Source organism: Ambystoma mexicanum, chromosome 5p (genome assembly GCF_040938575.1).
Source record: "Ambystoma mexicanum isolate Mex_15411 chromosome 5p, UKY_AmexF1_1, whole genome shotgun sequence".
NCBI classification, from domain to species: Eukaryota; Metazoa; Chordata; class Amphibia; order Caudata; family Ambystomatidae; genus Ambystoma; species Ambystoma mexicanum.
This window is the reverse complement of record NC_090930.1, coordinates 209,916,544-209,941,591: the sequence shown is the minus strand read 5'-3', so window position 1 is coordinate 209,941,591 and position 25,048 is coordinate 209,916,544. Positions and strand designations below refer to the sequence as shown.

General features: G+C 47.9%; 1 protein-coding gene across 9 annotated transcripts in view; it reads left to right on the top strand.

Annotated features, from left to right (window-relative positions):
• Positions 1-25,048, top strand: part of LOC138480864 (phosphatidylinositol-binding clathrin assembly protein-like) — a 1,856,059-nt gene that overhangs the window by 482,107 nt on the left and 1,348,904 nt on the right. For all 9 annotated transcript variants that reach the window (XM_069612639.1, XM_069612640.1, XM_069612642.1 and 6 more), the window contains exon 9: positions 15,938-16,023. In XM_069612639.1, coding sequence (XP_069468740.1) covers positions 15,938-16,023 — 86 coding nt within the window. The remainder of the gene's footprint in view (positions 1-15,937; positions 16,024-25,048) is intronic.

Here is a 25,048-nt window from a genome sequence, read left to right as displayed (position 1 = left end):
TTAATAAGAAACCTTGAGTTTAAGTGTTATTTGAATACCTGTCCCTGTGAATCCGTCACACCTCTACATCTCACATTTACCCCTCTTGAGCTAGACCTGGCTGCTCAGTCACTCCACCAACTTGTGTAGTACAAGCCTATACCAAAGGTTGGGTTACCTATTGCCAAGAGGACAAAGATGATGTAGTCTCCCGCAGGGTTGCTAAATACTATCTTGCCTAACAATGACCTTGAAGAAAGGCGGGAGTGAAGGGTGTGCCAGTGCTAGAGGAGAAGGGAGCTTCATCTGGGAAGAGAGAAGGGGGAAGGGTGTTGGCCAAGAATTGATGTAGTAACACTGTGTGAGACTACACAACACTGGTCTACTTGGTATCCCACCTTTTGGTAAAGGTCTGTACTACACCAGTTGGTAGTGTGACTGAGCAGCCAGTTATACTTTTCAGATTGAGGTTGCAGAAAGGAAAGGTTTAAGGAAGGAAAAAGGTTCAACCGTATTTCTGTATATGTGAGGACAACTAAATCTTCCAATGAAATCTAGACAAGTCTTTCCCAGCAATAACAGTCTTAAACAAGTTACTACCTACAACCAATATTCAAAGTCAATGGGCTAGAAGTGTCTGCAGGGAGCCAGGACAGCCAAAGTCAATTGGAGCACAGTCTGTGGAGCTGAGGCACTTCTTAGATCAAATGTCTTGCACACACAGTGTGTGTGTAGAAAAATCACTTGTAGGGTCACAAGCTGTGAAGGCTGTGAAAGGCAGAGTTGATTCCAACTCTAAAGGTAAGCCGCTGCAAGTCTCAACTGAGAAAATCACCGCTCAAAGACACGGAGGAAAGTACCTAGAGTCTAAACAGTACCTCTGGTTTGATGGAGAGCAACAGGAGAGAGTCGAGCTGGATTCTCTCCTGTTGCAGCGATGCAGACCCTGGGTTTCTGAGCCCCAGTTGTGGGGACAAGAGGGAGGACGTCTGGAGGGCTCCAGCAGCAGTAGATTGGAGATCGTCTGCAGCTACAGGCTCTTTTCGATTCAGCAGCTCTTCACGGTTTCAGCTCTCGATAAACAGCACAGTCGCAGATCTCAGATACTGGTTGGGCTTCCTTCACTCCATGGGTCCTGCAATCTGTTGAGGGGACTCAAGCTCTGGTCGTCCTGCTTCTGGAGGGTCTGTAGGAGACTCCTGGAGCTTCTGGATGGATTTCAGACGTTGCACTTGACTACAGATTTCTTTACCCCAGGCACTCTGTTCCTAAAGCAGCAAAGAAGTATAACCAGTTGGGGAAAATGGTCCAGTGGAGTTCATCTCATGGTTAGTTGTTCCCACTAACCCAAGGGAAGAAGTCTTCCCTTCCCGAGCTTCTCTGTCGAATTGAAGAGTTTCAGCACAGCAGCAGGGCTTCACTGGGCAATTGAAAGGTCCAGGAGGATGCAGCAAGCATAGTTCACAGTTTCTTCATTGGGTGTTCCTCCCAGTGGTCGACTCTGCCTCTAGTCCCAAAACCCTCGCTTTTTAAGCAGGTTTCTCCCATTCATGCACAGCCTAGGTTGTCAATTGCACAGCAGGGTGGCTGTCCTGAAAGGACTGGTTGCATTCAGGCATTCCTAGAGACAAAGGATGGGGATTCAGGAACCTCCCTCACATCCGGCCTTTCCAGACACACTGGAGCCAGAGGCGGGCTTCAGGGCTTAAGCCTGCCAAAGGCAATATGAACAAAGGGTTCAAACCTGGCTCAACCTGCAGAGTAAAACCCAAGAAAGACCTCGCAAACAGAAAATGGCGAAAAAAGACCAGGGCCATTTTCACAAAGTGGTCCCCCATTGGTGCTATACAGCAGCTGAGAATTCAGCCTGCGGTGGAAAAGCACAATGGTAGGAGAATTAAACCACTGCCACCAGCCTTTTAAAGTAGTGAGGGTAACATAAAACATGTTACATGAGAATGTAGGCTAAGGGGCTGTTAGGGAGAATTCTCAGAAATGTGCTAATTCCCTATCCCTTGGAGACCCACGGCAACTTTGCTGGATTTTGAGCACTTGAGTTTTTAACCTGGAGAGAGTGAGACTTTTTCCCACTCTCTCATGTATCCTAATGTGATTTTGAACATTGTTTCTTTTGGTTATGGAGTCTTGACAAACTCCATTGACATATTTTACATTGTGTCACACAGCGCCTTCACTGCAGTGACACAGGGAAGTCTTCCAGATTTCCCAAAGGTTTAAATACCCTCTCTGGGATAAACTACTGTTTCCCAGAGCAGTAAAGTGAAATTGACTTTACTTACATTTATAACTTTCTAGACCCAGCACACACTGGGCCTCATTACGAGTATGCCGGTAAAACCGTGTTCATTACCGGCATGCCGGAATGAGCGGGTCCGTGCACGTATGAACCCGCTAATAGCGGGTCATTACGAGTGCGCGCGTTCCCCCATGCCGGTAGTGGCAACACCGCCATGCCGGTAAAGGGCCTCCAAGCCCCCTATACCGGCATCGCGGGGCCCACCCATTGCGCTACCGCCTCACACTAACCCTTAAATACCGGCACGGTAATACCACCATGGTATTACCGTGTTCGCAAAAAACAGACCTGGAAATTACGTCGTCGCGCAGGAACGGGAAATGGGCCGGCGGCCATCTTTAAAAACACAATCCATTGCCATCCTCCATTACTACCACTACACCCGTGTTGAGTGCCAAAACAGAACCAGGATGTCAAAGGCCACCGGAAAAAGCAAACAAAGGAAGAGGAAGCAGCGCTTCTCAGATGCAGAATTGACAATGCTAGCGGACACCCTGCAACAGCATGCTGACATTATCCGAAGCACGGACCTGAAGCATGCGGCCCAAACGCATAAAAAACAGGTGTGGCAGGAGGTTGCGCATAGGGTAACAGCAGTGGGGGTTACCCCAAGGAGTGTCCGGGATTGCAGAAAGCGCTGGGACGACCTCCACCTCCGTGTGCGGAAGATCCTTGTGGAGAAACAGAGGGCCACAATGGCGACAGGCAGTGGCACACACTCCCCTGTTAAGCTCACCACATGGGAGGAGATTGCAAGTGGATTCATCGATCCAGAATCCATCGGGGGATTGGAGAGCAGGAGTACGGGGCAGCTACTACAACAGAGGAAGGTGAGTGAACCATCACATCCACCTATAACAAAACATGATGTGACACAAGTGAGGTGGGAGTCAGAATAGGCAAGGCAATTCCCATACCCAAGGCAACATCAACTCACCAACAGAATATTGATTGCCACCCCCTGCACCACACGCATGCTGCGTGAAATCTGTAAACCCATCCAGGCCCATGTCCCCCCACACCTAGACAATCCATTGCCACCAGCCATGCAATCATTACCAACATGTCCCCTCAGTACACCAAATGCCACACAACAGAAATGAAATCGTGCCTGAATGTATCAAGATATAACACTGCCACAAATCACAGCTGCCATTTGGCAATCTCACTGATGACCTGCATCTCTTCTATCCCCCAGGCACCGATGAGGAAGGTGGAACCCAGGACAGGGGGCCAGGCACATCCAGTGCAAGCAAGGGGACCAGGGACACCGCAACCCCCTCCTCCAAAAAATTTCCTCTGACCACTCCCCAGTGTGCCACGCAAGGCATCATCTCTGCAGGGGGCACCTGCTGCGACAGTGCCAGCTGTACCGCCGGCCACCACGGACGTCCTGTCCACAGAGGTGGTTGAAGAGGCCGAAGAATTTTCGGGATCGCCCAGCCCAACACCCATTGGGCCCCCGCCCTTCCCACCTGCGGAGACAGAGAGCCTGGATGTCCCATGTCTCCCTGACTCCGACCTAGGGGACTCGGACATCAGCATATTTGAGGACGACAGTGCCCAGGACGAGGGCCCCACGCAGGTGCCTGCCACCACCCAGATCTCCGCCACCCAGCCCTCCACCGGTACACCTGCGACAGAAACCCCCTTTGAGGTCCGTCTGGCAAGGGTGGAGGCCCGTCAAGACGAGATGCTGCAGATAATGCGGCAACAGGTCCTTGCCGGTAATGAGGCCATGAAGGCCATAGCCACGGCCATTGCCGCAAATACAGCAGCCGTGGAGGCGTCCACGTCTGCATTCAGGCAGTGCATGGGGTCACTGACCGAGGCCCTACTAGCCAACATCAGGCAAGTGCAGCAGCCACACCATGGGTCTGACAGAGGATTGACAATTGACACCTCGACCACGTCAACACCTTCCACCTCTGTCCAATCAAGCCCTGTGCGCTTAACGCGCAGGAGTGCACGGTGCATGGCCACGGCACCCCCAGACCTGAAAGTCGCCAAAAAGTGACTTTTTGAAAAATGGAAGAAATGTGAGGAGTAGGATTGTTGAAGGCAACACTGTTTGTTGCACACATGGGGACATCTGGGGTCTGTGGGGTGGGTGAGGGAGTTTGTTGGGCTGTTCACTGGGGTCTGTGGGGTGGGTGAGGGAGTTTGTTGGGCTGTTCACTGGGGTCTGTGGGGTGGGTGAGGGAGTTTGTTGGGCTGTTCACTGGGGTCTGTGGGGTGGGTGAGGGAGTTTGTTGGGGGATCGTGGGAGGGGGGAGTGGGCACAGTTTTGCACTTTCATATAATACACAAGTTTTCTGGAGAACAATCCATGGCTGGACATTGTCATTTTTGGTTTGCATCCATTTAATGTTTTACGGTGTTCAGTCTCAAAATTACAACATTCCCTTTGTGCATTTTCACATTGGCCCAGTGTCTGACTGACAAAAGTCATTCATGGTCCCTGTGTCTTAAAAGTATTCGTCAATTAGTGCTTGGCGTACAGCATGGCCGTCCCGTACATCACGTACTGGCAGGGGGGCTCCTTCGCCTCCGTCTCCATCCCCTTCATCCTCAGCCGGGCCATGCATGTCAATGTCAGGTGGCAGTGGTACATTCCTTCGGACACACATGTTGTGCAGCATGACACAGGCCATGGTGATCTTTGCCACCTTCTCAGGGCTATATAGGAGTGCCCCACCAGACCTGCTTAGGCAGCGGAACCGCGCCTTCAACAGGCCAAAGGTCTGCTCAATCACGACACGGGTACGAGTGTGCACACGATTGTACTCCTCTTCATGGCTGTTCTGCGGGTTCCACACAGGGGTAAGTAGCCACGGCCTCAAGGGATATCCTCCATCACCTGCAAGCAGATACAAATAGGTGTGTGTCACTCTGAACTGAAACCTTCAGGGAGCACCGTCATGGCAGCAGCTATTAGGTGTGAGCATGCAAATGTCCCTGTACGTGTACCAAATAGTCACCTATATGGGATGTATACTGGAAAGAGGTGTGGAACACTGGATGGGGTTGAATAGATGATGCAGGGTGTAATCATGCATGCTGAGGCAGATGTGCTGTGGCACTGCAACAATGTTTAGCCTCCAATTCATGCTGTGTACCCTTTACTTTGCATGGTCACACTGGCTGCATTGGCACAGTTGCCATCCTATTCAGTCATGCATTGCTTGCCATCACCATGGTGCCCCGGTTGTGCCTCTTACTTGTTGTCATCCATTTGCATTATTTGTGATATGTGGCCCAGTGATGTCATTTTCCGTTTGGCTGTGTCAGGTGAGGAGTGTTTAGCTCTGCATTCATTCTCCACTCACTGGCTATTGCCACCCAGGTGTACTTTTTTTTTTTTTTTAAACTTTTTACTTTTAACCCCCCTTTCCCACCCTGGTAAACTACCCCCCCCCTTTCCCACTCTGGTGAACTATCCCCCCCCTTTCCCACCCAGGTGTATTATCCCCCCCTTCTGCATCTGCACACATGAGTACCCCACAGCATGGCCATGGGCCTGTTGTGCAACTCACCGAGCAGCCAGGCACGTGGTCCAGCATGTTGCTCCATGTGTCGGGGTAGCATGGATTTGCGCAGTACCATGGCATCATGTGTGGATCCAGGAAATCTGGCGCAGCAATGGGTGATGATTTTGCTGGAGTCACATACCATTTGCACATTGATGGAGTGGTATTGCTTGCGATTGCGGTACACCGCCTCTATGGCATGGGGGACTACCAATTCCACATGGGTGCAGTCGATGGCACCAACACAATTGGGCATGCCGGCCAGTGCATGGAAGCCTACTTTGGTTTCGGCTATCTCCTTGCCAGTCCGTGGTAGGGATATGTGGGTGCTTGCGTGCTTCAGGAGGGCATCGAGCACTTGGTTCAGCATGCGTGAGAATAGTGGTTGTGAAATGCCGTGCAGCTGGCCCACTGTGTGTTGGTAGGTGCCTGTGGCCAGGAAGTGTAGCACAGACACCACCTTCAGTAGTGGGGGGATGGCAGTGCGTATTTGTATGTGGCTGGCACTGTCGTTGTGTATCATGTCCACTATGGTGGTGATGGTGTCGCGGTCCAACCGGTACAGGGTGTGGATCTGCTCAGGGGTTAGGTTCAATGGGCTGGGTCTGGTGCGATGGATTGGTGGCTGCCTACGAGGCGCTGGTGGCTGCGCTGGTGGTAATTGCTGGGCCTGTCTCACCCTCCTTCTCCTCCTGCGTCTCCTCTGTGCTGCCTGTTCTTGCTGCTGTAGTTGTTGTTGTTGTTGTTGCTGTAGTTGTAGCAGTATAGGCATGTCCTCCTGCGCCATGATTGCAAATGCTAGTGGTAGCATTTTGGTGTAGGAAGGGGTGTGGTGTGTAGGTGTGCTCCTTTTGTACTGGGCCACTCTGCATTGCCTACATCTGTGGGGAGGGTTGTGGTGTGTGGGTGTGCTCAGTTCATACTGGCACAGCCTCCTTTGACTCCACCTGTGGGGATTGTGTGCACCTGTGGCAGCTGCCTTGTATCTTGGTTGCTGTTTGCGGGTGGTCCGCGATGCCTGTTTTTCCGGCATCATGCAGCCCGTTATTACCGTGTTCGCGATGCCGGTATTTGCATGTTTGCGTGGGTTGTGATTGCCCCCTATTACCGGCATGCCGGTATTTACTACCTGAGGAGGCGCGTGTACGCGCCTATGCCGCTATTAGCGGCACCGTAAATAACGGTGCCGTTAATACCGGGTTTGTGGGTCAGAATGCTACGGAACGTTAAATGATGCCGGTATTTACATACCAGCATCATTTTCCCCTTACCGGCATAACTCGTAATGAGGCCCACTATCTTACAATAGGGTGCTGGAGGGGTTACTTAGTATCCCCTTTGTCTAGCTTCTCATGTAACATTTTTTTGTTACCCTTTCTGCAATGAATGGCTGGTGGCAGTGGTTTACTTTTAACTACCGTGGTGTGCATTTTTAAAGGATTTCTCTGTGACACTGCACTGAAGGTGCTGTGTCACCATAAAAAAAGTAGATGCCTATGGAGTTTGTCAAACTCCAAAAACAGAGGAAACGTATAATCCAAATCAGGAGAACACACATGAGAGAGTGAGAAAAAGGCCTCACTCACTCTAGAGTTAACATTAAAAAGTCCTAACGTCCAGCAAAATAGCTGGTGGTCTCAAAGGTTCAAGGGAATGAGTTAGTGAGAGGGGTAAGGAGATGTATGTCTGTAGAGATAAGAGTATCCAAGGTGTGGGCAGCGATGTGCATTGGGCCAGAAGGACGATTGGAGAGAGATTTGCACAGGTTGCGGAAAGTACCTGAAGAGTCGGGAGAATCCAGGAGGATGTTAAGATCCCCAGCAGTGAGTGAGTGAGTGAGAGACACTCTCTCACACTCACCTAACCCCAATGTCTGTATGTTGCTCCTCTACCATAGGTGAGAACCCTGCATAAAGTCTGGGGGATGTGGAATCCAGGAAGGCATAAACCCCACCGTAAATGCCCAGTAGGCTACACAACTGAGTGGAGTGTACTAAAGACACAGCCCAACCCTAGTATATGTGAAAGTATCTGGACCTGATGGTCAATAAGTAACACATAACGGCAGGGCTATTGGATGAAATAGAGGAACATAATTTTGCCCAGGGGACAAATAGGTCAAAATTCACTAAGGCCTAAACACAAAACATACATACAAATAATTTATTAAAGCCACAAAGGGGATGGGAACGTAGTAAACCTTATCAAAAGCTTCCAAGATTCATTGAACAATTCAGTAACAGTTATGTTCCCGAGACATTTAACATTGTTACATGCAGTTACAGGGTTTCAGGTATGTTTACCATAGCAGAAGGGAAATGTATTATTCTAGAAATGGTTTTAAAATCTCATATAAGTACAGATATGGTAAAATGTGGTCCAGAGCTCACTGAATCCATAGGGGATGCAGGAAAAATTTACAGGGACAGTTAATTAATTGGCCAATTCATGCTGCTAGAGGTAAGTCTGATCTTCCCAACAGGTGCGAATGCTTTATTGATCAACCCCACGGAATACTACAGGAGACCCCAAGGAAGAGTTCCAAAGGAAGTCATGGTATTGATTGGCGATATCATGGGGTTTTAGGTTAGAGCCCAGTGGGCATGATTTAAGACTAGTCATCAAGGTGGGCAACGAGCGCCTCATGCAATAGCTTGCTGGTGTTTCTGTCGGCAAACATTGGACGCGGCTGGTGGTTGGCTGGAGGAAAGCGTGATGTGCATCAGAATTTTGGGAAACGTCTCTGTTGTATCAGAGGATACTGCGGTGACTAAAGAGGCTGGAAACATGGTTTGCGGCATCTGGTGGTGGGAATAGGTGATGAAAAGGGTGACGGAGTGAAAAGTGGTTGATACATCTATTTAGGTGGAAGGCCACAGTGGTGTGGGAGTGGTGTCCGCGAGTACTGTTGTAATTCGCAGGTAGCTCGTCAGGTGACTAGCTTCTGTGGTGATTGCAGGGAGGCTGAATTGGGGATGGGGCGTGCATTGCAGACGATACCAGGATATTTCCATTGGGTGTAGTGTGCTGTGTTGACTGTGGTAAGCATCTCACGGCTTCGGTGCATGGGAAGAGCCTTTGCACCGAACAGTATGCCCACTGGTTGCAAGTACGTTTCACACTGTTGCCTTGTGTGTTGTTTGTGAGCAGTGTACTACACATTGTTGGTTGCATGCCTATGGTGACAGTTTTCGGTCCATGCCTGCAGGTGAAGGAGTCAATAGTCCTGTAGTGTGTCCACTGAATGAAGTGTTGCAATACTGTCTGTTAACAAATGGATAGGGTTCCAGTGGATGGATTATGTGTTTGGGTTGTGCCCATTGGCCGATGACTGAGTACTTTACTGTATTATGATGTATTGGTTATCAGTACTTAGTACAGTCAGGGGTGCAGGAGCAATGTTCCCAAGATTTTGTTGGTTGGTAGTAAAATAACAGTATGTGATCAAACGTGGGTAGGGGTACCGGAGGTTGTGCTATGTGTGTGGGTTCTGGTAAGTGGCTGCATGTTTGCCTGCATGGTTGTATTATGTTGGGGGGTTGGGTAGGGGTGCCGGTGCCTGCGTCACATTTGTGGGTTGTGGTAAGTGGCCACATCCCATGCATGGTTGCATTGTGTTGTGGTGGTTGTGGCCTAGCCTCTTGGGTGCATACTCCCAGGGTATGGAGTCTATGGTGGGGTGTCACTGCACCGAGGGTGCTGTGTAAAACACATCGTAAAAACACATGAGACCCTATGGAGTAAAGGACCCCATAGCCCATAAAACACATTCACAGTCAAAGGAATACCATAAAGCATGACCAAGAGTGGGAAGAAAAGAGTCTCACTCGTGGCAGGAGAAAAAAACTCCAGCAAAGCTGCTGGGGGACTTACTAGGTTAGGAAATTCGTCTTAAAGAGAGAATTCTCCCTAACGGGGGTTACTTGATATCCCCTTTGTCTAGCTTCTCACGTAACATTTTTATTTGACCCTTTCTACAATTAATGGCTAGTAGCAGTGGTTTACTTGTTACTACCATTGGTTGGTTTTACCGCAGGCTGCATTCGCAGCTGCAGTAAGGCACCAATGGATACTCATTTTGTCAAAATGGCCAGAGTCTTGTTTTTTTTTTTTTTCCAATTTCTGGTTGGATGGCCCTTCTTGAGATTTACTCTGCGCGCCAATCCATGTTTTTCCCTTTGTTTGTTTTACCTTTGGCGGGATTCATGAGTGACGCCCGCCTCTGGCTCCAGTATGTCTGGCAGGGACAGGAATTGAGGGAGGTGCCAGAAACTCCCTGTGCTTAATCCCCCTGGTTACAGGGATGCACCCAAAGGCGATTGGCCGGCTGGTTGTCTGGCAAGGAGAGCCACCCTGCTGTGTGATTGACAGCAAGGCTCGAATGATTGGGAGAAACCTGCATAAAAGTTGAGGCCTTTTGGCTTGGAAGGCAGAGTCAACCACTGGACAAAGGAATCCAAAGAAGAACTTGGAAGAGGCGCCTGCTGCAACTCCTGGACCGTTGGTTTGCCCGGTGAAGCCCTGCTGCTGTGCTGAAGCTCAACATTCGTTTCGACTAGAGAAGCCCTGCAAGGACGACTTCTCCCCTTGAGTTGGTGGGATCAATCAACCCCAAAGTGAACTTGTCTAGAAATCCTCTCGAAGCTGGCTGTACTTCCACTGCTGTTGGAACCAAAGTGCCAGGGAGAGGAACACCAGATCGAGTGCATCAGTTTTAAGTCGGACCCGAGCCCCAGGAAGATCCTACGGACTTCCCGGAAGCAGGACTCGCCAAGCCTGAGCCACCTCAACAGAGTGCCGGACCCCAGATGCGAGAAAAGTATGAAGTGGTATCCAAGAACCACAGTGTTGCTATTCGCTATAGATGCAAGGAGCTCAAACCACGAAATGCCGCCGAATTGAAGTTTGACCTTTGCTGCTGCTGCCCGACCCATTGTGTTGCAGGAGTCTCCAGAAGTCCTCCCTCTTGTCCCACAAATGAGGCCCAGGAACTGCAGGATCTGCAGAGCTACACAGGAACAGAAGCCGGCTGGAGCCATTTCTTCTAACCAAAGGTACTGTAACCCTAAGAGGACTTTCTACTTCCAAAATCTTGATCCCGTAGTGAAGAAGAATTATTCCCACTAATGTAACCCTCTGGATGTACAATAAAACATACAGAGGGGTCAATTAATTGAAAGACCGGATACCCTCGAGACTCTGGTAGCTGCAAAGAAAACACTGTGGTTATTGTTTGTATGCAAGAAAGAAGTATCCAGAATTACTGAGTCTTACTGTACACTTACCTGTGTCCAAATAACAGCAATTCCAAAAAGGTAAATAGCACAGTATGCACAGGGGGTGGTTAAGCCTTCTGTATAGAATTATAAGAAGGAAAATAATCAGTTTATGAAGAACAAGAAATGAAAATAAAGTATTCCAAAGAACAGGAAGGATCTTACCAAGGGATCCATGAGTCTTTAAATGTTCAAAATGTTCCAAGGTTTAATATTAAGGATGAGTAGACAATCCAAAACAGACTATACCGGAAGGCACGCAGACGCCTAAATATGTCCACTCCTAGCACGAGGACGCCTAGAGGGCACACACAACCTTCAACAGTCTCTAGTCTGTGTGCCGGAAGTAGTCCTGATTCCAGTAATATCCTTAGGGGGTAAGGTAGAACGGTGTAACGTTGAAGTGGATGTTTTAGTTCATAAATCTTCAGAGGTGATTGACGTGAAATGAACCAAGGCACACGGTTATGTAGTTTGCCAAAAGCAGTCCGAATCGTAGCAGGTGATCAATGGTTTGGGTGTTGAAGGCAAGCAAATAGAAATATCCAAGTTTGGTCCGGGTCGTAAACCAGTTGATCTGAATGAGACACGAGGATTAAGGCAAAGAACAAGTCGCGGGACAGAGCCAAAAAGGTCTGATACCAGAGTCAACAATCCGTAGACAAGTCAAAGGGTACAAAAAGAGGTCAAGAAACATAACTATAGGCAGGGATCACTAACAGCGCTAATCCGAGGCAACGAGACGTTACCGCTGTTGAACTGAAATAGAGGAGGTCACATGACGCCGACATCGGAGTCTTAGATGTGAGGTAGCTCCCCTTGACAACGGAGCCCATAGCTTCCATGGCAACCTCAGCTACCACGGAAAACAGACTTCCTAACTCCCATACACCGGTAACCACGTACTGGTACATGACTTCTAATCTTGTTACGTTATCTGTGTTGCACTGCTTTCGTGTTCTCCCCAGTGGACTTCAATAAACCTGATCTAGGCGCACAGTGCCCAGAGTACGTATTCCTGACAGACTTACCTCTTGTTGTTTAGCCTTACCAGCTCTCAGTTGAGCCTTGTCTTGGTTGCGATTGCAGAGTTGCTTGCAGCTTTGCCCTCACAAGCCTCCCAGCTTGTGGCCCTTCAAGTGAATCTTATTTCTGCCAACTTTTCTAAAAACATTGTGCAAAACTTTTACTTACTTGCAAAGAAGATCTTCAGCCCCGCCTAGACTCTGTTCAACTAATATTGTCTGTCCTGGCTCCTTGAGACTCGTCTGCCTCTAACTTTGTGCTTTTGCCTTTCCCAGAGGAAAGGGTTAATTTACTTTGCATTGGAAGGTTTTGAAAAGTACTTACCAGTTTCTGAATTATTTTTTAACCTTGGTTTTATTCCTCCATTCTATCTTTTGCACCCCAAACTCAGTATTGCTCTAAATGTACCAGTGGTAAATCACGTCCACTGTGTCCTAGCTATTTGTCACATCTGGGTGTAGGAAGGGTCTGTGTGTCATCTCCAATGGGTATCATCTTATTTAGAGAAACAGTGTGTTTTGAAGTGTATTATAATTGTTACAGGTTTTGCTCCCTTCTGAAGGTTTAAATAACTGACTGTTAAATGAATAATTGTTTAATCAAGAAACCTTGAGTATATGTGTTTATTTGAAAGACTGTCACTGTGAACATCCGTGTTACATTACTGCTCACATTGACCCCTCTTAAGATGAGCCTGGCTGCTCAGCCACACTACCAACCTGTGTAGTATAGACTTATAACAAAGGTTGGGCTCCTATTGCAAGAAGGTCAAGGTTGCTGTAGTCTCCCAAAGGGTACTGCACACAATCTTGCCTAACATGCACTACGATTAGAAGGTTGGCCGCAGCAATGGGCAAAGTTCAGATTAGCGGCACTTTGCGGTTTCAGTTTCTCGTGAATAGCACCACCGCATTTCATGGACACCTTGTGGACTTTCCTTGCTTCTGGGATCCAGAACTCTGCTGAGGTGCCTCAGGCTTGGGTCGTCCTGCTTTGAGGGATTCTTTAGGATCTTCCTGACTCTGTTCCGGATTAAAGACAATGCACTCATTCCTGGTGTTCCTGTCCCCTGGCACTCGGTTTCTGCAGCAGCGAAGAAGTACAGCCAGCAGGGAGAGTGGTTCCAGTCAAGTTCGTCCTGGGGTCAGTTGGTCCCACCAACCGAAGGGAAGAAGTTGTCCGTTCTGGGCTCCTCTAGTCTGTTCGAAACCTGGAGCCTTCAGCACTGCAGTAGAGCTTTACTTGGTAAAGCAACGGTCCAGGAGGGTGCATCAAGCTTCTCGTCCAGTTTCTTCTTCGGTTCCTTCGTCTAGTGGTAGACTCTGCCTTGCTTTCAAAAGACCTCGCCTTTTATGCAGGTTTCTCCCATTCATTCGCAGCCTAGCTGTCACTCACACAGCAGGGTGGCTGTCTTCCAAGGTCAGCCAGCCAATCATCTTTGGGTGCATTCCTGTAACCAAGGAGACTAAGCACAGGGAGTTTCGGGAAGCTCTCTCGCTTCCAGCCCTGCCAGACACGCTGGAGCCAGAGACAGGCTTCACCAGTGAACCCCGCCAAAGAAAAAAAGAACAAAGGGACCAAAGCGGTTTGGCGCGCATAGTAAAACTCAAGAAGGATCTCACAAGCAAGAAATTGCAAGACAAGACCAGAGCCATTTTAACAAAATGGGCACCCATGGGTGCAATACTGCATCTGAGGATTTAGCCTGCGCTAAAAACACACAATGGTGGGAAAATTAAACCACTGCCACCAGCCATTAATTGTAGTAAGGGTAACATGAACAATGTTACATGAGAAGGTAGACAAAGGGGATACTAAGTAACCCCCCAGCACTCCACATAAGATGGTGTGCTGTGTCTACAAAGAGATAAAGGTAAGTAAAGTCAATGTTACTTTACTACTCTTGGAAATAGTTTATCCAAGGGACTTCTCTGTGACACTGCAATGAGGGTGCTGTGTGTCGCAATACAAAGGGTGATGCATATGGAGTTTGTCAGACTCCAAAACCAAAAAGAAACGGCATACAAATCAGATACATGAGTGTGAAAAAACGTCTCACTCACTCCATGATAGAAAATCTAAAAGTCCCAAAGTCCAGCAAAAGAGCTGGGGTCTCTAAGGTAGAAGGGAATTAGCACAGAAAGGATAATTCTCCCTAACCAATCCACAGTGGTCCCTGAATCCACTGCTAGATATTTGAATGGTACATTGCTTGCTGCAGCTGTGGGAGCGCGCAGTGTTTCCGCTGTGCGGGCTTGCCTCCTCCAGAATGGAGGGTGGGTTGAACCATTGCACATTATTGATGTTTGCATAAAAGCAGAGGCACATAGATACACACACACACACACACACTTGCATGCAGACCGATTCATACACACGCACTCAGACAGCCCCCTTTGTATGCATGTACGCTTGCATACACCAGGTTACATAGACATTCGTCACTTACCTGCTCGCACACGACCGCACATGACCGGATGGCCGTTGATGTTTACAGTAGCGCACGCCGGCTGATAGGAGAGGACTTATTTTCTGGCAGACAGTGTGTGTACGTGGTTCGCGCAATAATGAAGTGGTGAGACTTTCATTATTGATCTCCGCGTTTTATGCAGAGCCCGCTTTCTAAAATAAAAAAATGTGTAGTGGGAGACACTCCCCTGATCAGAAGCAGACGTCACAGTCCCTTGTGTAAATAAAATACCAAGGTGTACTTTGCTGCCTGGCACTGCTTTAGTGTGACCTGTAAGTTTAGGTAATATTTACATTCTAACATATTAGAATGTTTAGATTAACATGTGCATCTCACCCAAAGCAATGACGCAGTGTCCACTGGCACTTATAAAGGAGCAGTCACTGAGCATGTGTACCCTTTTCAGCATTAAAAATCGTAAAAATCATGCAATGTTGATTCAACCAAAAAAATATATACTTTTGCTGTAGCTAGTGGACGTTAATATAATTAATTCAAACTAGCAGTTTTGGGGTTTTCGATCAACAGTGCAGTTCTGACGCCTGAGCATATGAATCAATTTAAGGTAGCCTAATGTATATGAATTGCGCTGTAGCAACACAAACAGTATTTGTTTCTTTTTTTTTTGCTCACATGGTATATCATTACCTTTAAAGGTGTCTGAGCACTGTGTTGCAATCCTGCAGTATGTGAATCTGCTAATTGGAACTTCAGTTTCCAGATGCTCTATTGTACGCATTTAATATGTACACTCCGTTACCTTATTAATATTGCTTAAACATAGATAAACACATTTAATAGAAATTTAAAAAGGTTATGTAAAAGTTAGAATTTAATAGTAAAGGTTGTAACATAATTAGCATGATTTGATATTTTTATTTTTCTTTCTAGATTTTCTGTTCATGCTGACTTACACAAATTGATTTCATGATCTTTACGGATAAAATATCTATAAACTGACCTTGATAAAGTGAAAATTGTTAAATGGGTGCTAGCCACATTTTTCATAAGATTCGTTTGAACAAAGAGTTGAAGCCCAAACTGAATATACATTGAATAAAATGTATCCCCAAGCAATCTTCAACTCTGGATCAAAGACGGATTGACACTCTTTCAAAATATTAGCTGTTGGCTAAATGAGTATCAAGGTGTGAAGGCATGGACCAAAAGTGATCAGTTCACACAGGTGTTCTCTGCCTTTGTTCCAAGTGTTCATAGATTTACTCTATTGCTGTATGTTTGCCATACTTGTTTGTAAGTGAATATTTACATAAATAATCTTGTAGATCACTGTACAGATTGTTGGTACAGTGTGTCTAATGAATGTCTTTATCTTTAGGCACCCAGCAGTTTGCTTGAAGCCTTGGAACAACATTTAGCTTCTCTGGAAGGCAAGAAAACAAAGGAAGTCTGTGCTGCTAGTAGGTGAGGGGCATGTGAAATATGTGAATTACCGATGTATGTCCTATTCAAGCCACCTGTTTTTTGTATGACCAAAGCAGTTAAAATATTTTTAGATCTTCACTATTAGCATGTGTTAAGATGGATTTCCAGAACTTGGCCTGGTGAACAGATTTTAGGAGGCCACCATAGTTAGTTAACAGGGAGCTCTGAGAGGTTAGCCAAACCCTATCAAGGTAAATGTGGGTCAGTTGCTTCTCCAAGCAACGAGTTGGTGGTAGATCCCTTTCCTCAGCTGGGGCTTCCTTGTGGAACATCCTCCCTGCCTCTCTGAAACTTGAGGAGAACCATCTTCGGTTATGGAAACACATCAAGACCTTCCTCTTTGCCTCTGCCTTCGTTCTTCCTCTCCCTTGCTAATCTGTCAGCTTTGGCACCTGGTTACCCTCTGATTTCGCTGCACTGCCTACTGGCAACCCTTGCACTTGGGTCTGTATCTGCCACCCTACAGTCCCCTTCCAGCACTTATCAGACACCCTTTGTCTACCCCCTATTCTTGCACTGACCACCTGCTGACCCCACTACCTCTTCTAGCACGTGTTCAGTACTTTACACTCCACCCCTGCCCCTCGCACTCTCCCCCTTCACTCTGCCCTACACTTGCACGTTCTAAATGTCACCGGGCCTAGTAAGATCATTGTTTTGTCCTCCCTTGTTTCCCCTCCCTTGCTTCGTTGCGCTCTGAAACACTTTTGTTTGGGCGCGATACAATAAAATATATCAAGCACACTGTTTTTAAATTATCATAATACATCCATACATGCAACTTTTTATAAAAAATTACAAGAGATCACCAAAAACCAGCAAAAAATGAAAGAAAAACTGTTTCGAAAGATAATTTTCTTGAGTAGACTACACCATGAAAAACAGTACCAACCCTACGTCAAGGCAATTTCCAATAATGAATTCCCTATGTCAAGACGAGATTGAATATGCACCCATGTCTTAGATGATCTATTAGCTTAATAGTGTTGCCTTCAATATACTGTAACCATAAGCAGTCACTATCCAAATACCCCTTTTTCAAGAAAAGCTATATTTCGTTGAGTTTTGAGGCATTCACAGACCAGACATTTCACAGATTCAATTACATTGGAGATACATAATTTGCATTTCCGTTCCGCCATAGGGACACAGTCTGTCCCCCAAAACTGCATACGTGTCCACAAGGTTGAATTTTATTTTCATATAATCGGTAAGTAAAAAGAAGTTGGGAAAAGCGTAGAGGTAGCACGCCAGACAAGGTTGAGGTTCACGTAACCCCACATAATCGATACTGCATCTCTTCGCTGCCAGGTCAATCCATTTTTGCTCTTGATCTAATTCTTGAAATTTAGATTTAAGTAGGTTTTTGTAGTTGGACCTTGGCCTATTATCGATATCTACTTTATTCCTTCCACTTGGATCACACCTCAATAATATGAGCCTGTATTCGGAAGCTTAGGGGTCTTCTGGGCTTCATCTAAAACAGGTGAATGGAGATTAATAGGTCTGGCATTAACCAGTTTATGTTGGTACGTAACACATAGTTTTGACATAAAGGATGAAGGATATCAATTCATTTTCTAGGAATTTCATGGGTGTTCTGTTCAATAAGTTTAACAAAGATTTTAAACTAAGAGTTTTCAATCTATTTAACACGTTTTTGTTCATTTCTCCCCACCCCTCAATGCCATATTCCAATTTCAGTATTATCTCATATATATATATATATATATATATATATATATATATATATATATATATATATATATAGGAATGATGAAATGAAGCTTTTCGAAGGAAAGGCAACCAGTGGAATGCACTCCAGAGAGCAGCTGCAACAGGAGAAAAATATCCTTGCGGCAATTAAGTGGAAAAAACACCTCAATATTTCCTGGCAGCACGTTTTCTTTATTAATATAAATGCAACAGGAAAAGGAACCAAAAAAGAACGACGCGTTTTGCGGTATGCAAACCGCTTGATCACGTAGGTTTACAAACAACACAGATGATGGACTGAAATTTAACCCATAACAACTCTCTGATTGCGCATGGAGAGTGTCTACCTGCTAGAAGCCGCTTGTTTAGCATGTTTTGTAAGGCTGCCATCTTGTAACAATTAGATGGTATACATTTCTCATAGGAAAATGTAGACAATTTCCTCTAACATACAAGACAAAGATGAGAGTACTGCAATGTTTTTAAATGAATTCACAATTTCAAAATCCATGCCGAAATGGCAATAATAGTGCCGCTTAGAATAAATCAACTACATAAAAAAAATGTGTTTCTCAAATTCCGTCTTTTTGTGCATCCATTATACATTAACATTGCATGAAAAGAGAAAATAATCAAATACTGCTCCTGGCTGCCTAGTGGCAATCAGAAGTCGTGGTAGCCTTTGCAGAGTGCAGATCGGCTATGATGCCTTTGACCTGCTCAAACATGGATGTGCTTCGCTACATGTATGATATCTAATTGTTAAATGCTGTGGTTGTATATATCATATAGAGGGCTAGGGTATTACTTAAAGCGAAAGCATGTTGGTAATAGTACATACAGACAAGGGAGGAGGGATAGTATATCCACTGTTTTAGTGGAAACCGAACCGTTTAGTAGCTGTCAACGATGCAGTTGATGAATCTCCACATCCAAAGTGGCCAGATGTGCTTTCCACGTAAGTCGGCGGTCAATAGTAACTCAGATATATATGCTCTTCCCCTCTACTGCCACTTGCTGAATCTGACGTTCCTCAAGTAGCCCTTTGTGGTTTTTTTTGGTTGTAGATCTGTTTTTGCTTGCCATGTGTTGGGACCGAAAACGTCGACCCCAACACGGAAAAGAGGTTCATGCTACGTACATTGTACTAGGCCATGATGTGGCTGGGTTAAATGGAATGTTGCAACTAAATATGTGTTCAATCTAGTTGGAAGAATTGAAATGTGTTACTTTGTATTTTAGTGGGGGTTTTAGAGTCACAGGCAGCAACTTGAGTAGCAATGGCATGGATACAATGTATTGTGCAATGTACAATTCGTAGCACTGAGAAGTATGTAGTGGGGAGCATTTTGCATGCAAGAGAGTAGTCCATTGAAGTGGAAACTATCGTGGGAATTCAACAATTGTTTAAATTGGCAGGCACATTTAGGGCATTCGGAAATATAGGGTTTATTGTGGATAAATGGAGACATCGCAGAATGCAGGTTTCAGCTATTAGGGGTTTTAATAGGCTGCATAGTTCTTGGATTCGCAGGAAGTGTTTTTTTGCCTGGTTTGTAGAGATGGATGACCTAAGTCACGGAAGGGGGTAGAAAGTGAATCGCAAATGGGCAGTTGTGATGACATTGTAACGGGCTGAATCCAAGAACTGAATGGAAAGTCATTTGTTAGGTTTTTATGGCTGGATTGGGTTCTTGGATGCAAAGCATAATTTCCCTGGGAGCACAGAGACTTTTTTTTTATGACGAGAAAGGTCCACTTACATGGAGGGTTACATTGAGAGCTGATGGCTTATGGGTTTTCAGGGAAAATGCGTAGAATGTGTGCCGAAGGCTATGACTTGAAATGGTGGTAGCAAATAGGATTACGTGCAAGAATGCAGGAAAAATGAATGGAACGTCGGGAGCATCTGGGTGGATAAGGCTTTTTACTGCTGGTTCAAAGGCATGCTCATTTATTTCTCTCCCTCCCCATGCCTTAAAGTGTTTATCGAAAGCCTTGAACTCATTGTTAGGACAGTTTTTCTAAAGTCCAACAACAGGCTTCAAAAAAACATACATCTGAGGCAGTACATAAGTTCCACTCTTAGTATGATGCTGTACCACCTGTAGCTGTGGTAGCATGGACAGAGCAGCCAGGCTTATCTTATGAGGGAGAGAGGGATGTAGCTTGATACAAAGAAATTGTAGCATAAATATGGTCCAAAGAAACACTATGTATTGTATAAATAAAGGGTCACATTTAAATAAACGTCGACCAAGATAATTCTTGGGTAAGTAAGTACTAGAACATCATATAAACACAATCATAAAAAAAAACAACTCAATACCTATGGTATGCAAACAAAGGTATAACTTTATTTAGAGGAGCAAGGAGCAAGTCGAGTCAAAGCGACCCCAGGATGCTTCTACCAGTTTAAGGTTATGCCTTTTTCGATTAAAGAATGCACCTGTTACATTCCAAAGGATGGTAAATCATGTTCTGAATGGGATGGAAGACTTCTGCATGGCATACTTGGATGACATTGCAGTGTTCAGCCCTACTTGGAAAGAGTATCTTGACCACCTAGGATATGTATTGCAGGCTCCTGAGCAGGCCCATCTGACCATAAAGGCAAGTAAGTGTCAAATTGGTCAGAGTAAAGTGGTCTACCTTGGACATGAGGTAGGAGGAGGTGAAATAAGGCCCATTGCCTAGCAAAGTACAAGCTGTACAAGACTGGGGCCACACCTACTGCTCAAACCCAAGTGAGAGCCTTTTTAGGTCTCACCGGTTACTATAGGAACTTCATTGAGAACTATGGGACCATAGCTTCTCCATTAAATGTGGTCTCCTCACCCAAATTCCCCCAGAAGGTCAGGCGGAATGAGGAGTGCACCAAGGCATTTGAAGGACTTAAGAAAGCCCTTTGTCAAGCTCCAGTCTTAAGAGCTGCTGACTACAACCAATCCTTTATTGTACAAATGAATGCTTCAAATACAGGAATAGGTGCATTTCTGAGTCAGCTGGATGAGAAACGCAGGGAAAACCCTTGCGTCCCGTCCCTCCATACTGTATGTGCGTCCCTCGCGAGGGGCGGTAGACGGAACCTTTTTCACCAGAAGAAAATCTTCTTCCCCTTTAAATTTAATGGTGCGATCCTGGGAGCATGCACTCACCTGACTCCGCCCACTGGTGCCACGCCTCAGTCCCCTTTTCCGCGCCGATGGGAACGGGCCGAATTCAACAGCGCTCCTGGGTTTGGCTTCGGTCACGTAATACCATGTGCTCTTCCCCGGATATTCTTTTATCTTTGTCTTTTTCTTTTCAATCAGGTACTGGGTCCTCCGACACCACGCTCCTCCCCAACACATGTCGACTTCCGCAGGTTTCTAGCCTGCTAGGGGCTTTCCCCTACATCGACCCCCATTCCTTTTGCCTCCGCTGCTTTGGCCCAGACCACAGCTGGGAAGGTTGTTTCCACGTGCAAAGCACTGACTCCATGGGCATTGAGGAATGGGCTAGCTAGGCGCAGGGAGCTCTTCCAAAGTTCTCTGGAGGACCTAAAGGACTTCGTCAAACATCGCTCGAGACCGATGGTAAGGCCTCTAAATCACCATCATACCCCGTAAGGGCGTTGCCTTTCCAAGGAAGCACCCAAACAGGAGTGGCCCTTTGGACTCTAACACCGGCACACGTACCAAAGCTAGTCCAGCTACCGGCCTCACGGCAAAGGGGTCTCCGGATCCTCCCGGTGCCTGTGCTGAGGGACCGCAAGTTTTTTACCGGTGTTATTGCCGAGGGGCAGCGCCCTACTACCGACATCATGTCCAAGGGGTAGCCTTCACGCAGCACTACCGGCACTACAGCCTGAGGGCAATACGCCTTCCAGCGCTAGGCCTGAGGTGCGGGATAGGCCTCATTTTACAATATCAAGCATCTTGGGCGGGCCTGGGTCGGATGAGCTAGGCACCTTAACTTTGGCACATGGCACGCAGCTCAACAAAATGTCTGCTGCGCCAAACAAAATGGCTGCTTGCCCGATACCCCCTCTGGCGGAGCGGGTGGAGGTACGAGTCACAAGGTGGGACTGGCGTCAACCAGGTATGTGACCTACAGCTTATCCATTAGCAGCGCAGGGTAGGTTCCTCCTGCACCCCAGACAGTGTGTGCCCTGGCTCCAGCCGCCTGTGGCCACCGCGTCAATATCTCCTGTTCTCTCTGTGGCCTCTGAGGACCGGTTCTTCAAAAGGTTCCTAGGGCTGATGTGAACCCCCGGCTGGGGGCCATCCTCCTGGATGCCATCAGGGACATGCTCCCTCAGGTCATCCCACCAGCGCCCATAGTCATTCCTCCGATGGCCCGGTACCACAGTCCCCAGAACAGACGCTGCTGTCCCAGCCGGCTCCTCCGATTTAGGCTTTGCTGCCTCCCACAAATACAGGCGGTTCCACACCAGCCTCCTCAGCAGTCACCGGCTCTGGATCCACAGCCCACAGCGCCCCACACTCCTCCACCAACTCTGGACCCCCCCCCCCGAGCCTGGCGGGCCCAGACGAGGTGGGGGACCCCCACACGCCATCTTCAGCCGGGGCCTTCCATAAATGCCTTGCAGGTTTGGCAGAGTACTTGGGCCCTCCTTAGCCCTAGGTAAAACAGCCCGAGGACGGGGTCTTAGCAAAAGTCCTCACCCTAAGACCCCCTACCAAGTCGGGATTCCTATGCGGACAGACGTAGTTTCTCTGGCTGAGAAGGGGTGGCTCCTGCCGCCCTCACCCGGCCTATTGACTGCCTCAATGCCAGGTACAGGCAGACACTCCCACTGAAGGGGGGGGGGGCACTCTGGTTTTGGGCGTATCCTCAACTGCACTCTAGAGAGTCAAGGCGGGGACCAGGAGAATCCAGGCTGGCAGCGCAGGGTGTTATGTGGTCCTCCGTGGCCCACATCGATACCTCTGCCCGCGCCATCTGCTTTGCCACGGACATGTGGACGGCCTGGCTCCAGCCTACTAAGTTTAAACCCGGTGTCCAGGAATGCATATTGGACCCTCCCTTCGAGAGCAGTGACCTCTTCCACTCCACCACGGACAAGGAATTAGATGAAAAGAACAACTTGCAAACCGTGAAGTTTTTATCAATTCTTAGAAAGGCCACGCCCAAGGTCTGCACCCAGTTGCAGCAACGCTCCGGCAAGGGGCGGGGCGTTTGGCGGGTTCCGAGGCTTCCAAGAACAGAGGTCCAGACATTCAGACCATTCTGAGTCAGCATCGGAGGAAACAACAAAGGGAGGGGGGGGCAAGGATTTTTTCCAATCCCCCTCCTCCGCAACAGTCTCAGAGGGGAAAAAAGGCATGACACGCCCCTTCGGGCCCACGTGTCTCTTGTGTTGAGCAGGCTTGCTTTTCACGTGCAATTTTTGCACCAGAATTTTTTGGACCCCTTCAATCCTCTCTGTAGTCTCCACGAGGTACCGTCTACCGGTACCTTCCTCTCCTCCCTCCTGCCCTCCACTCCCCTCCTACAGATTGGGACAGCAACTCTGCTGGCGGAGATCCGGTCGCTCATCGAGCCAGGCCGTGGAAGAAGTCCCAGCCTCCCAGCGAGGCTTGGGCTTTTATTCCAGGATTTTGGCCATACAGAAGAACCAGTCTGGCCTAAGAGCTGTGTTGGACCTTTCCACCCTCAATCTCTCCCTCCCTCTAAAAAATTCAGAATGGTTACGCCAGCTCTTATTGCGGAAACACTGGACAGGGGAGACTGGATGTGCTCCCTGTATCTGGAGGACACTTACCTACACGCCCCGATTTGGCAGCCGCATCCAGTGGAGTAACTTTGCTGAAAATGCTGGGGGGGACATGACCTCTGAAGAAAAGGTGCCCCATTCAAATGAATGGGGACAAAATAGTGGGCAATCTAAGTTGGGGGGGACAAACACTCCCGTCCCCCCCTAAAATTACATCCATGGCCGCATCGTTCCTTACTGCGCTTCAGGATCATGGGCTTCCATACCAATAAAAGGTGCTGCTCTTCGGCCTTAACTCTGCTCCCAGGGTAATGTCCAGGTTGATGAATGCAGTGGCAGCGCTCCTTAAGGCTCAGGGCCACCACGTCTACACATACCTGGACGACTATCTTGTCCGGGCCACCTCTCTGGAGGAAGTTCAGCATACTGCCTCTGCACTGATGAACACTCTCCACGACCTGGGGTTCACTATCAATCTCAAGAAGTCTTAGCTGCAGCCCACGCAGAGCCTGACCTTCTTGGGCCTCATCTGGGACACAAGCTCTGTGAGTCTCTCCCTTGGAGGACAAGCTTGAGGCCATCAAGAGAGCTACAGCTCACTTCCTCTCCAGGCCCGTGACCTCGGCCTGGTGGCACCAACACCTGCTGGGGCTTATGTGGTCCTTTTGGCCGTGCCCCACACAAGACTCAGGATGCAGAGATTACAGCTGCACTTCGCAGCCTCATGGAATCAGGAGATGGGCTCCCAAGTGGAGCCAGTCAACATTCCTCCCTTTCTCCTCTCGAACCTCCACTGGTGGTTCGCAGACTTCAACCTGAGGCAGCACAAGCCCTTCCGGCAGCCGGACCCTCAGGTCACAGTTACTGCAGACTCTTCCCAAGAGGACTGGGGAACCACCCTGGACAACCACAGCATTCATGGAGTCTGGACTCGGCAGGAGTCCCACATCAATTGGGTTGAATTGAAGGCCATGCGGTTGGCTCTCAAGGCCTTTCTCCCTCTTATTGAGGGCAAGGCAGTTCTTATCCAGACAACTCCACCAGCATGTACTATGTCAACAAGCAAGGGGGCACCAGATCCCATGCACTGTGCAACCAAGCAGTCGGCATGTGGGAATGGGCTCTGGAGAAAGACATCTACCTCATGGCTGTCCACCTCCCGGGGAAATCCATCCTGGAAGCGGACAGGCTAGAGGCCATAGACGCCGTGGGTTCCTTCAGTGATGCTGCCTTATCGGACGGCGAGGGCACAGGGGTGACGTCAGACACCCATGCGACAGCCCCCGACCTCGGAGGACTAACCAGCGGTTCAGATAAGGGGACAACACCCGGCGGCAAGAGCGCAACACACACCTCTTCCACCACGAACATTAGCCCCAGCCGAGATTCGACACGTATGAAGAGCGATCGGCAAAAGAAGGCATCGAGAGAGCGGTCCACTGCTTTGGTGTCCTTTGTGCGTTCCCGGTCACGTTCACCTCACGACACACAACCATCAAGTGTTGCAAAAGGTGCCACATTACCAAAAGTCATTGAGGCCTGGTCGTCAGACGACGAAGCCAACCT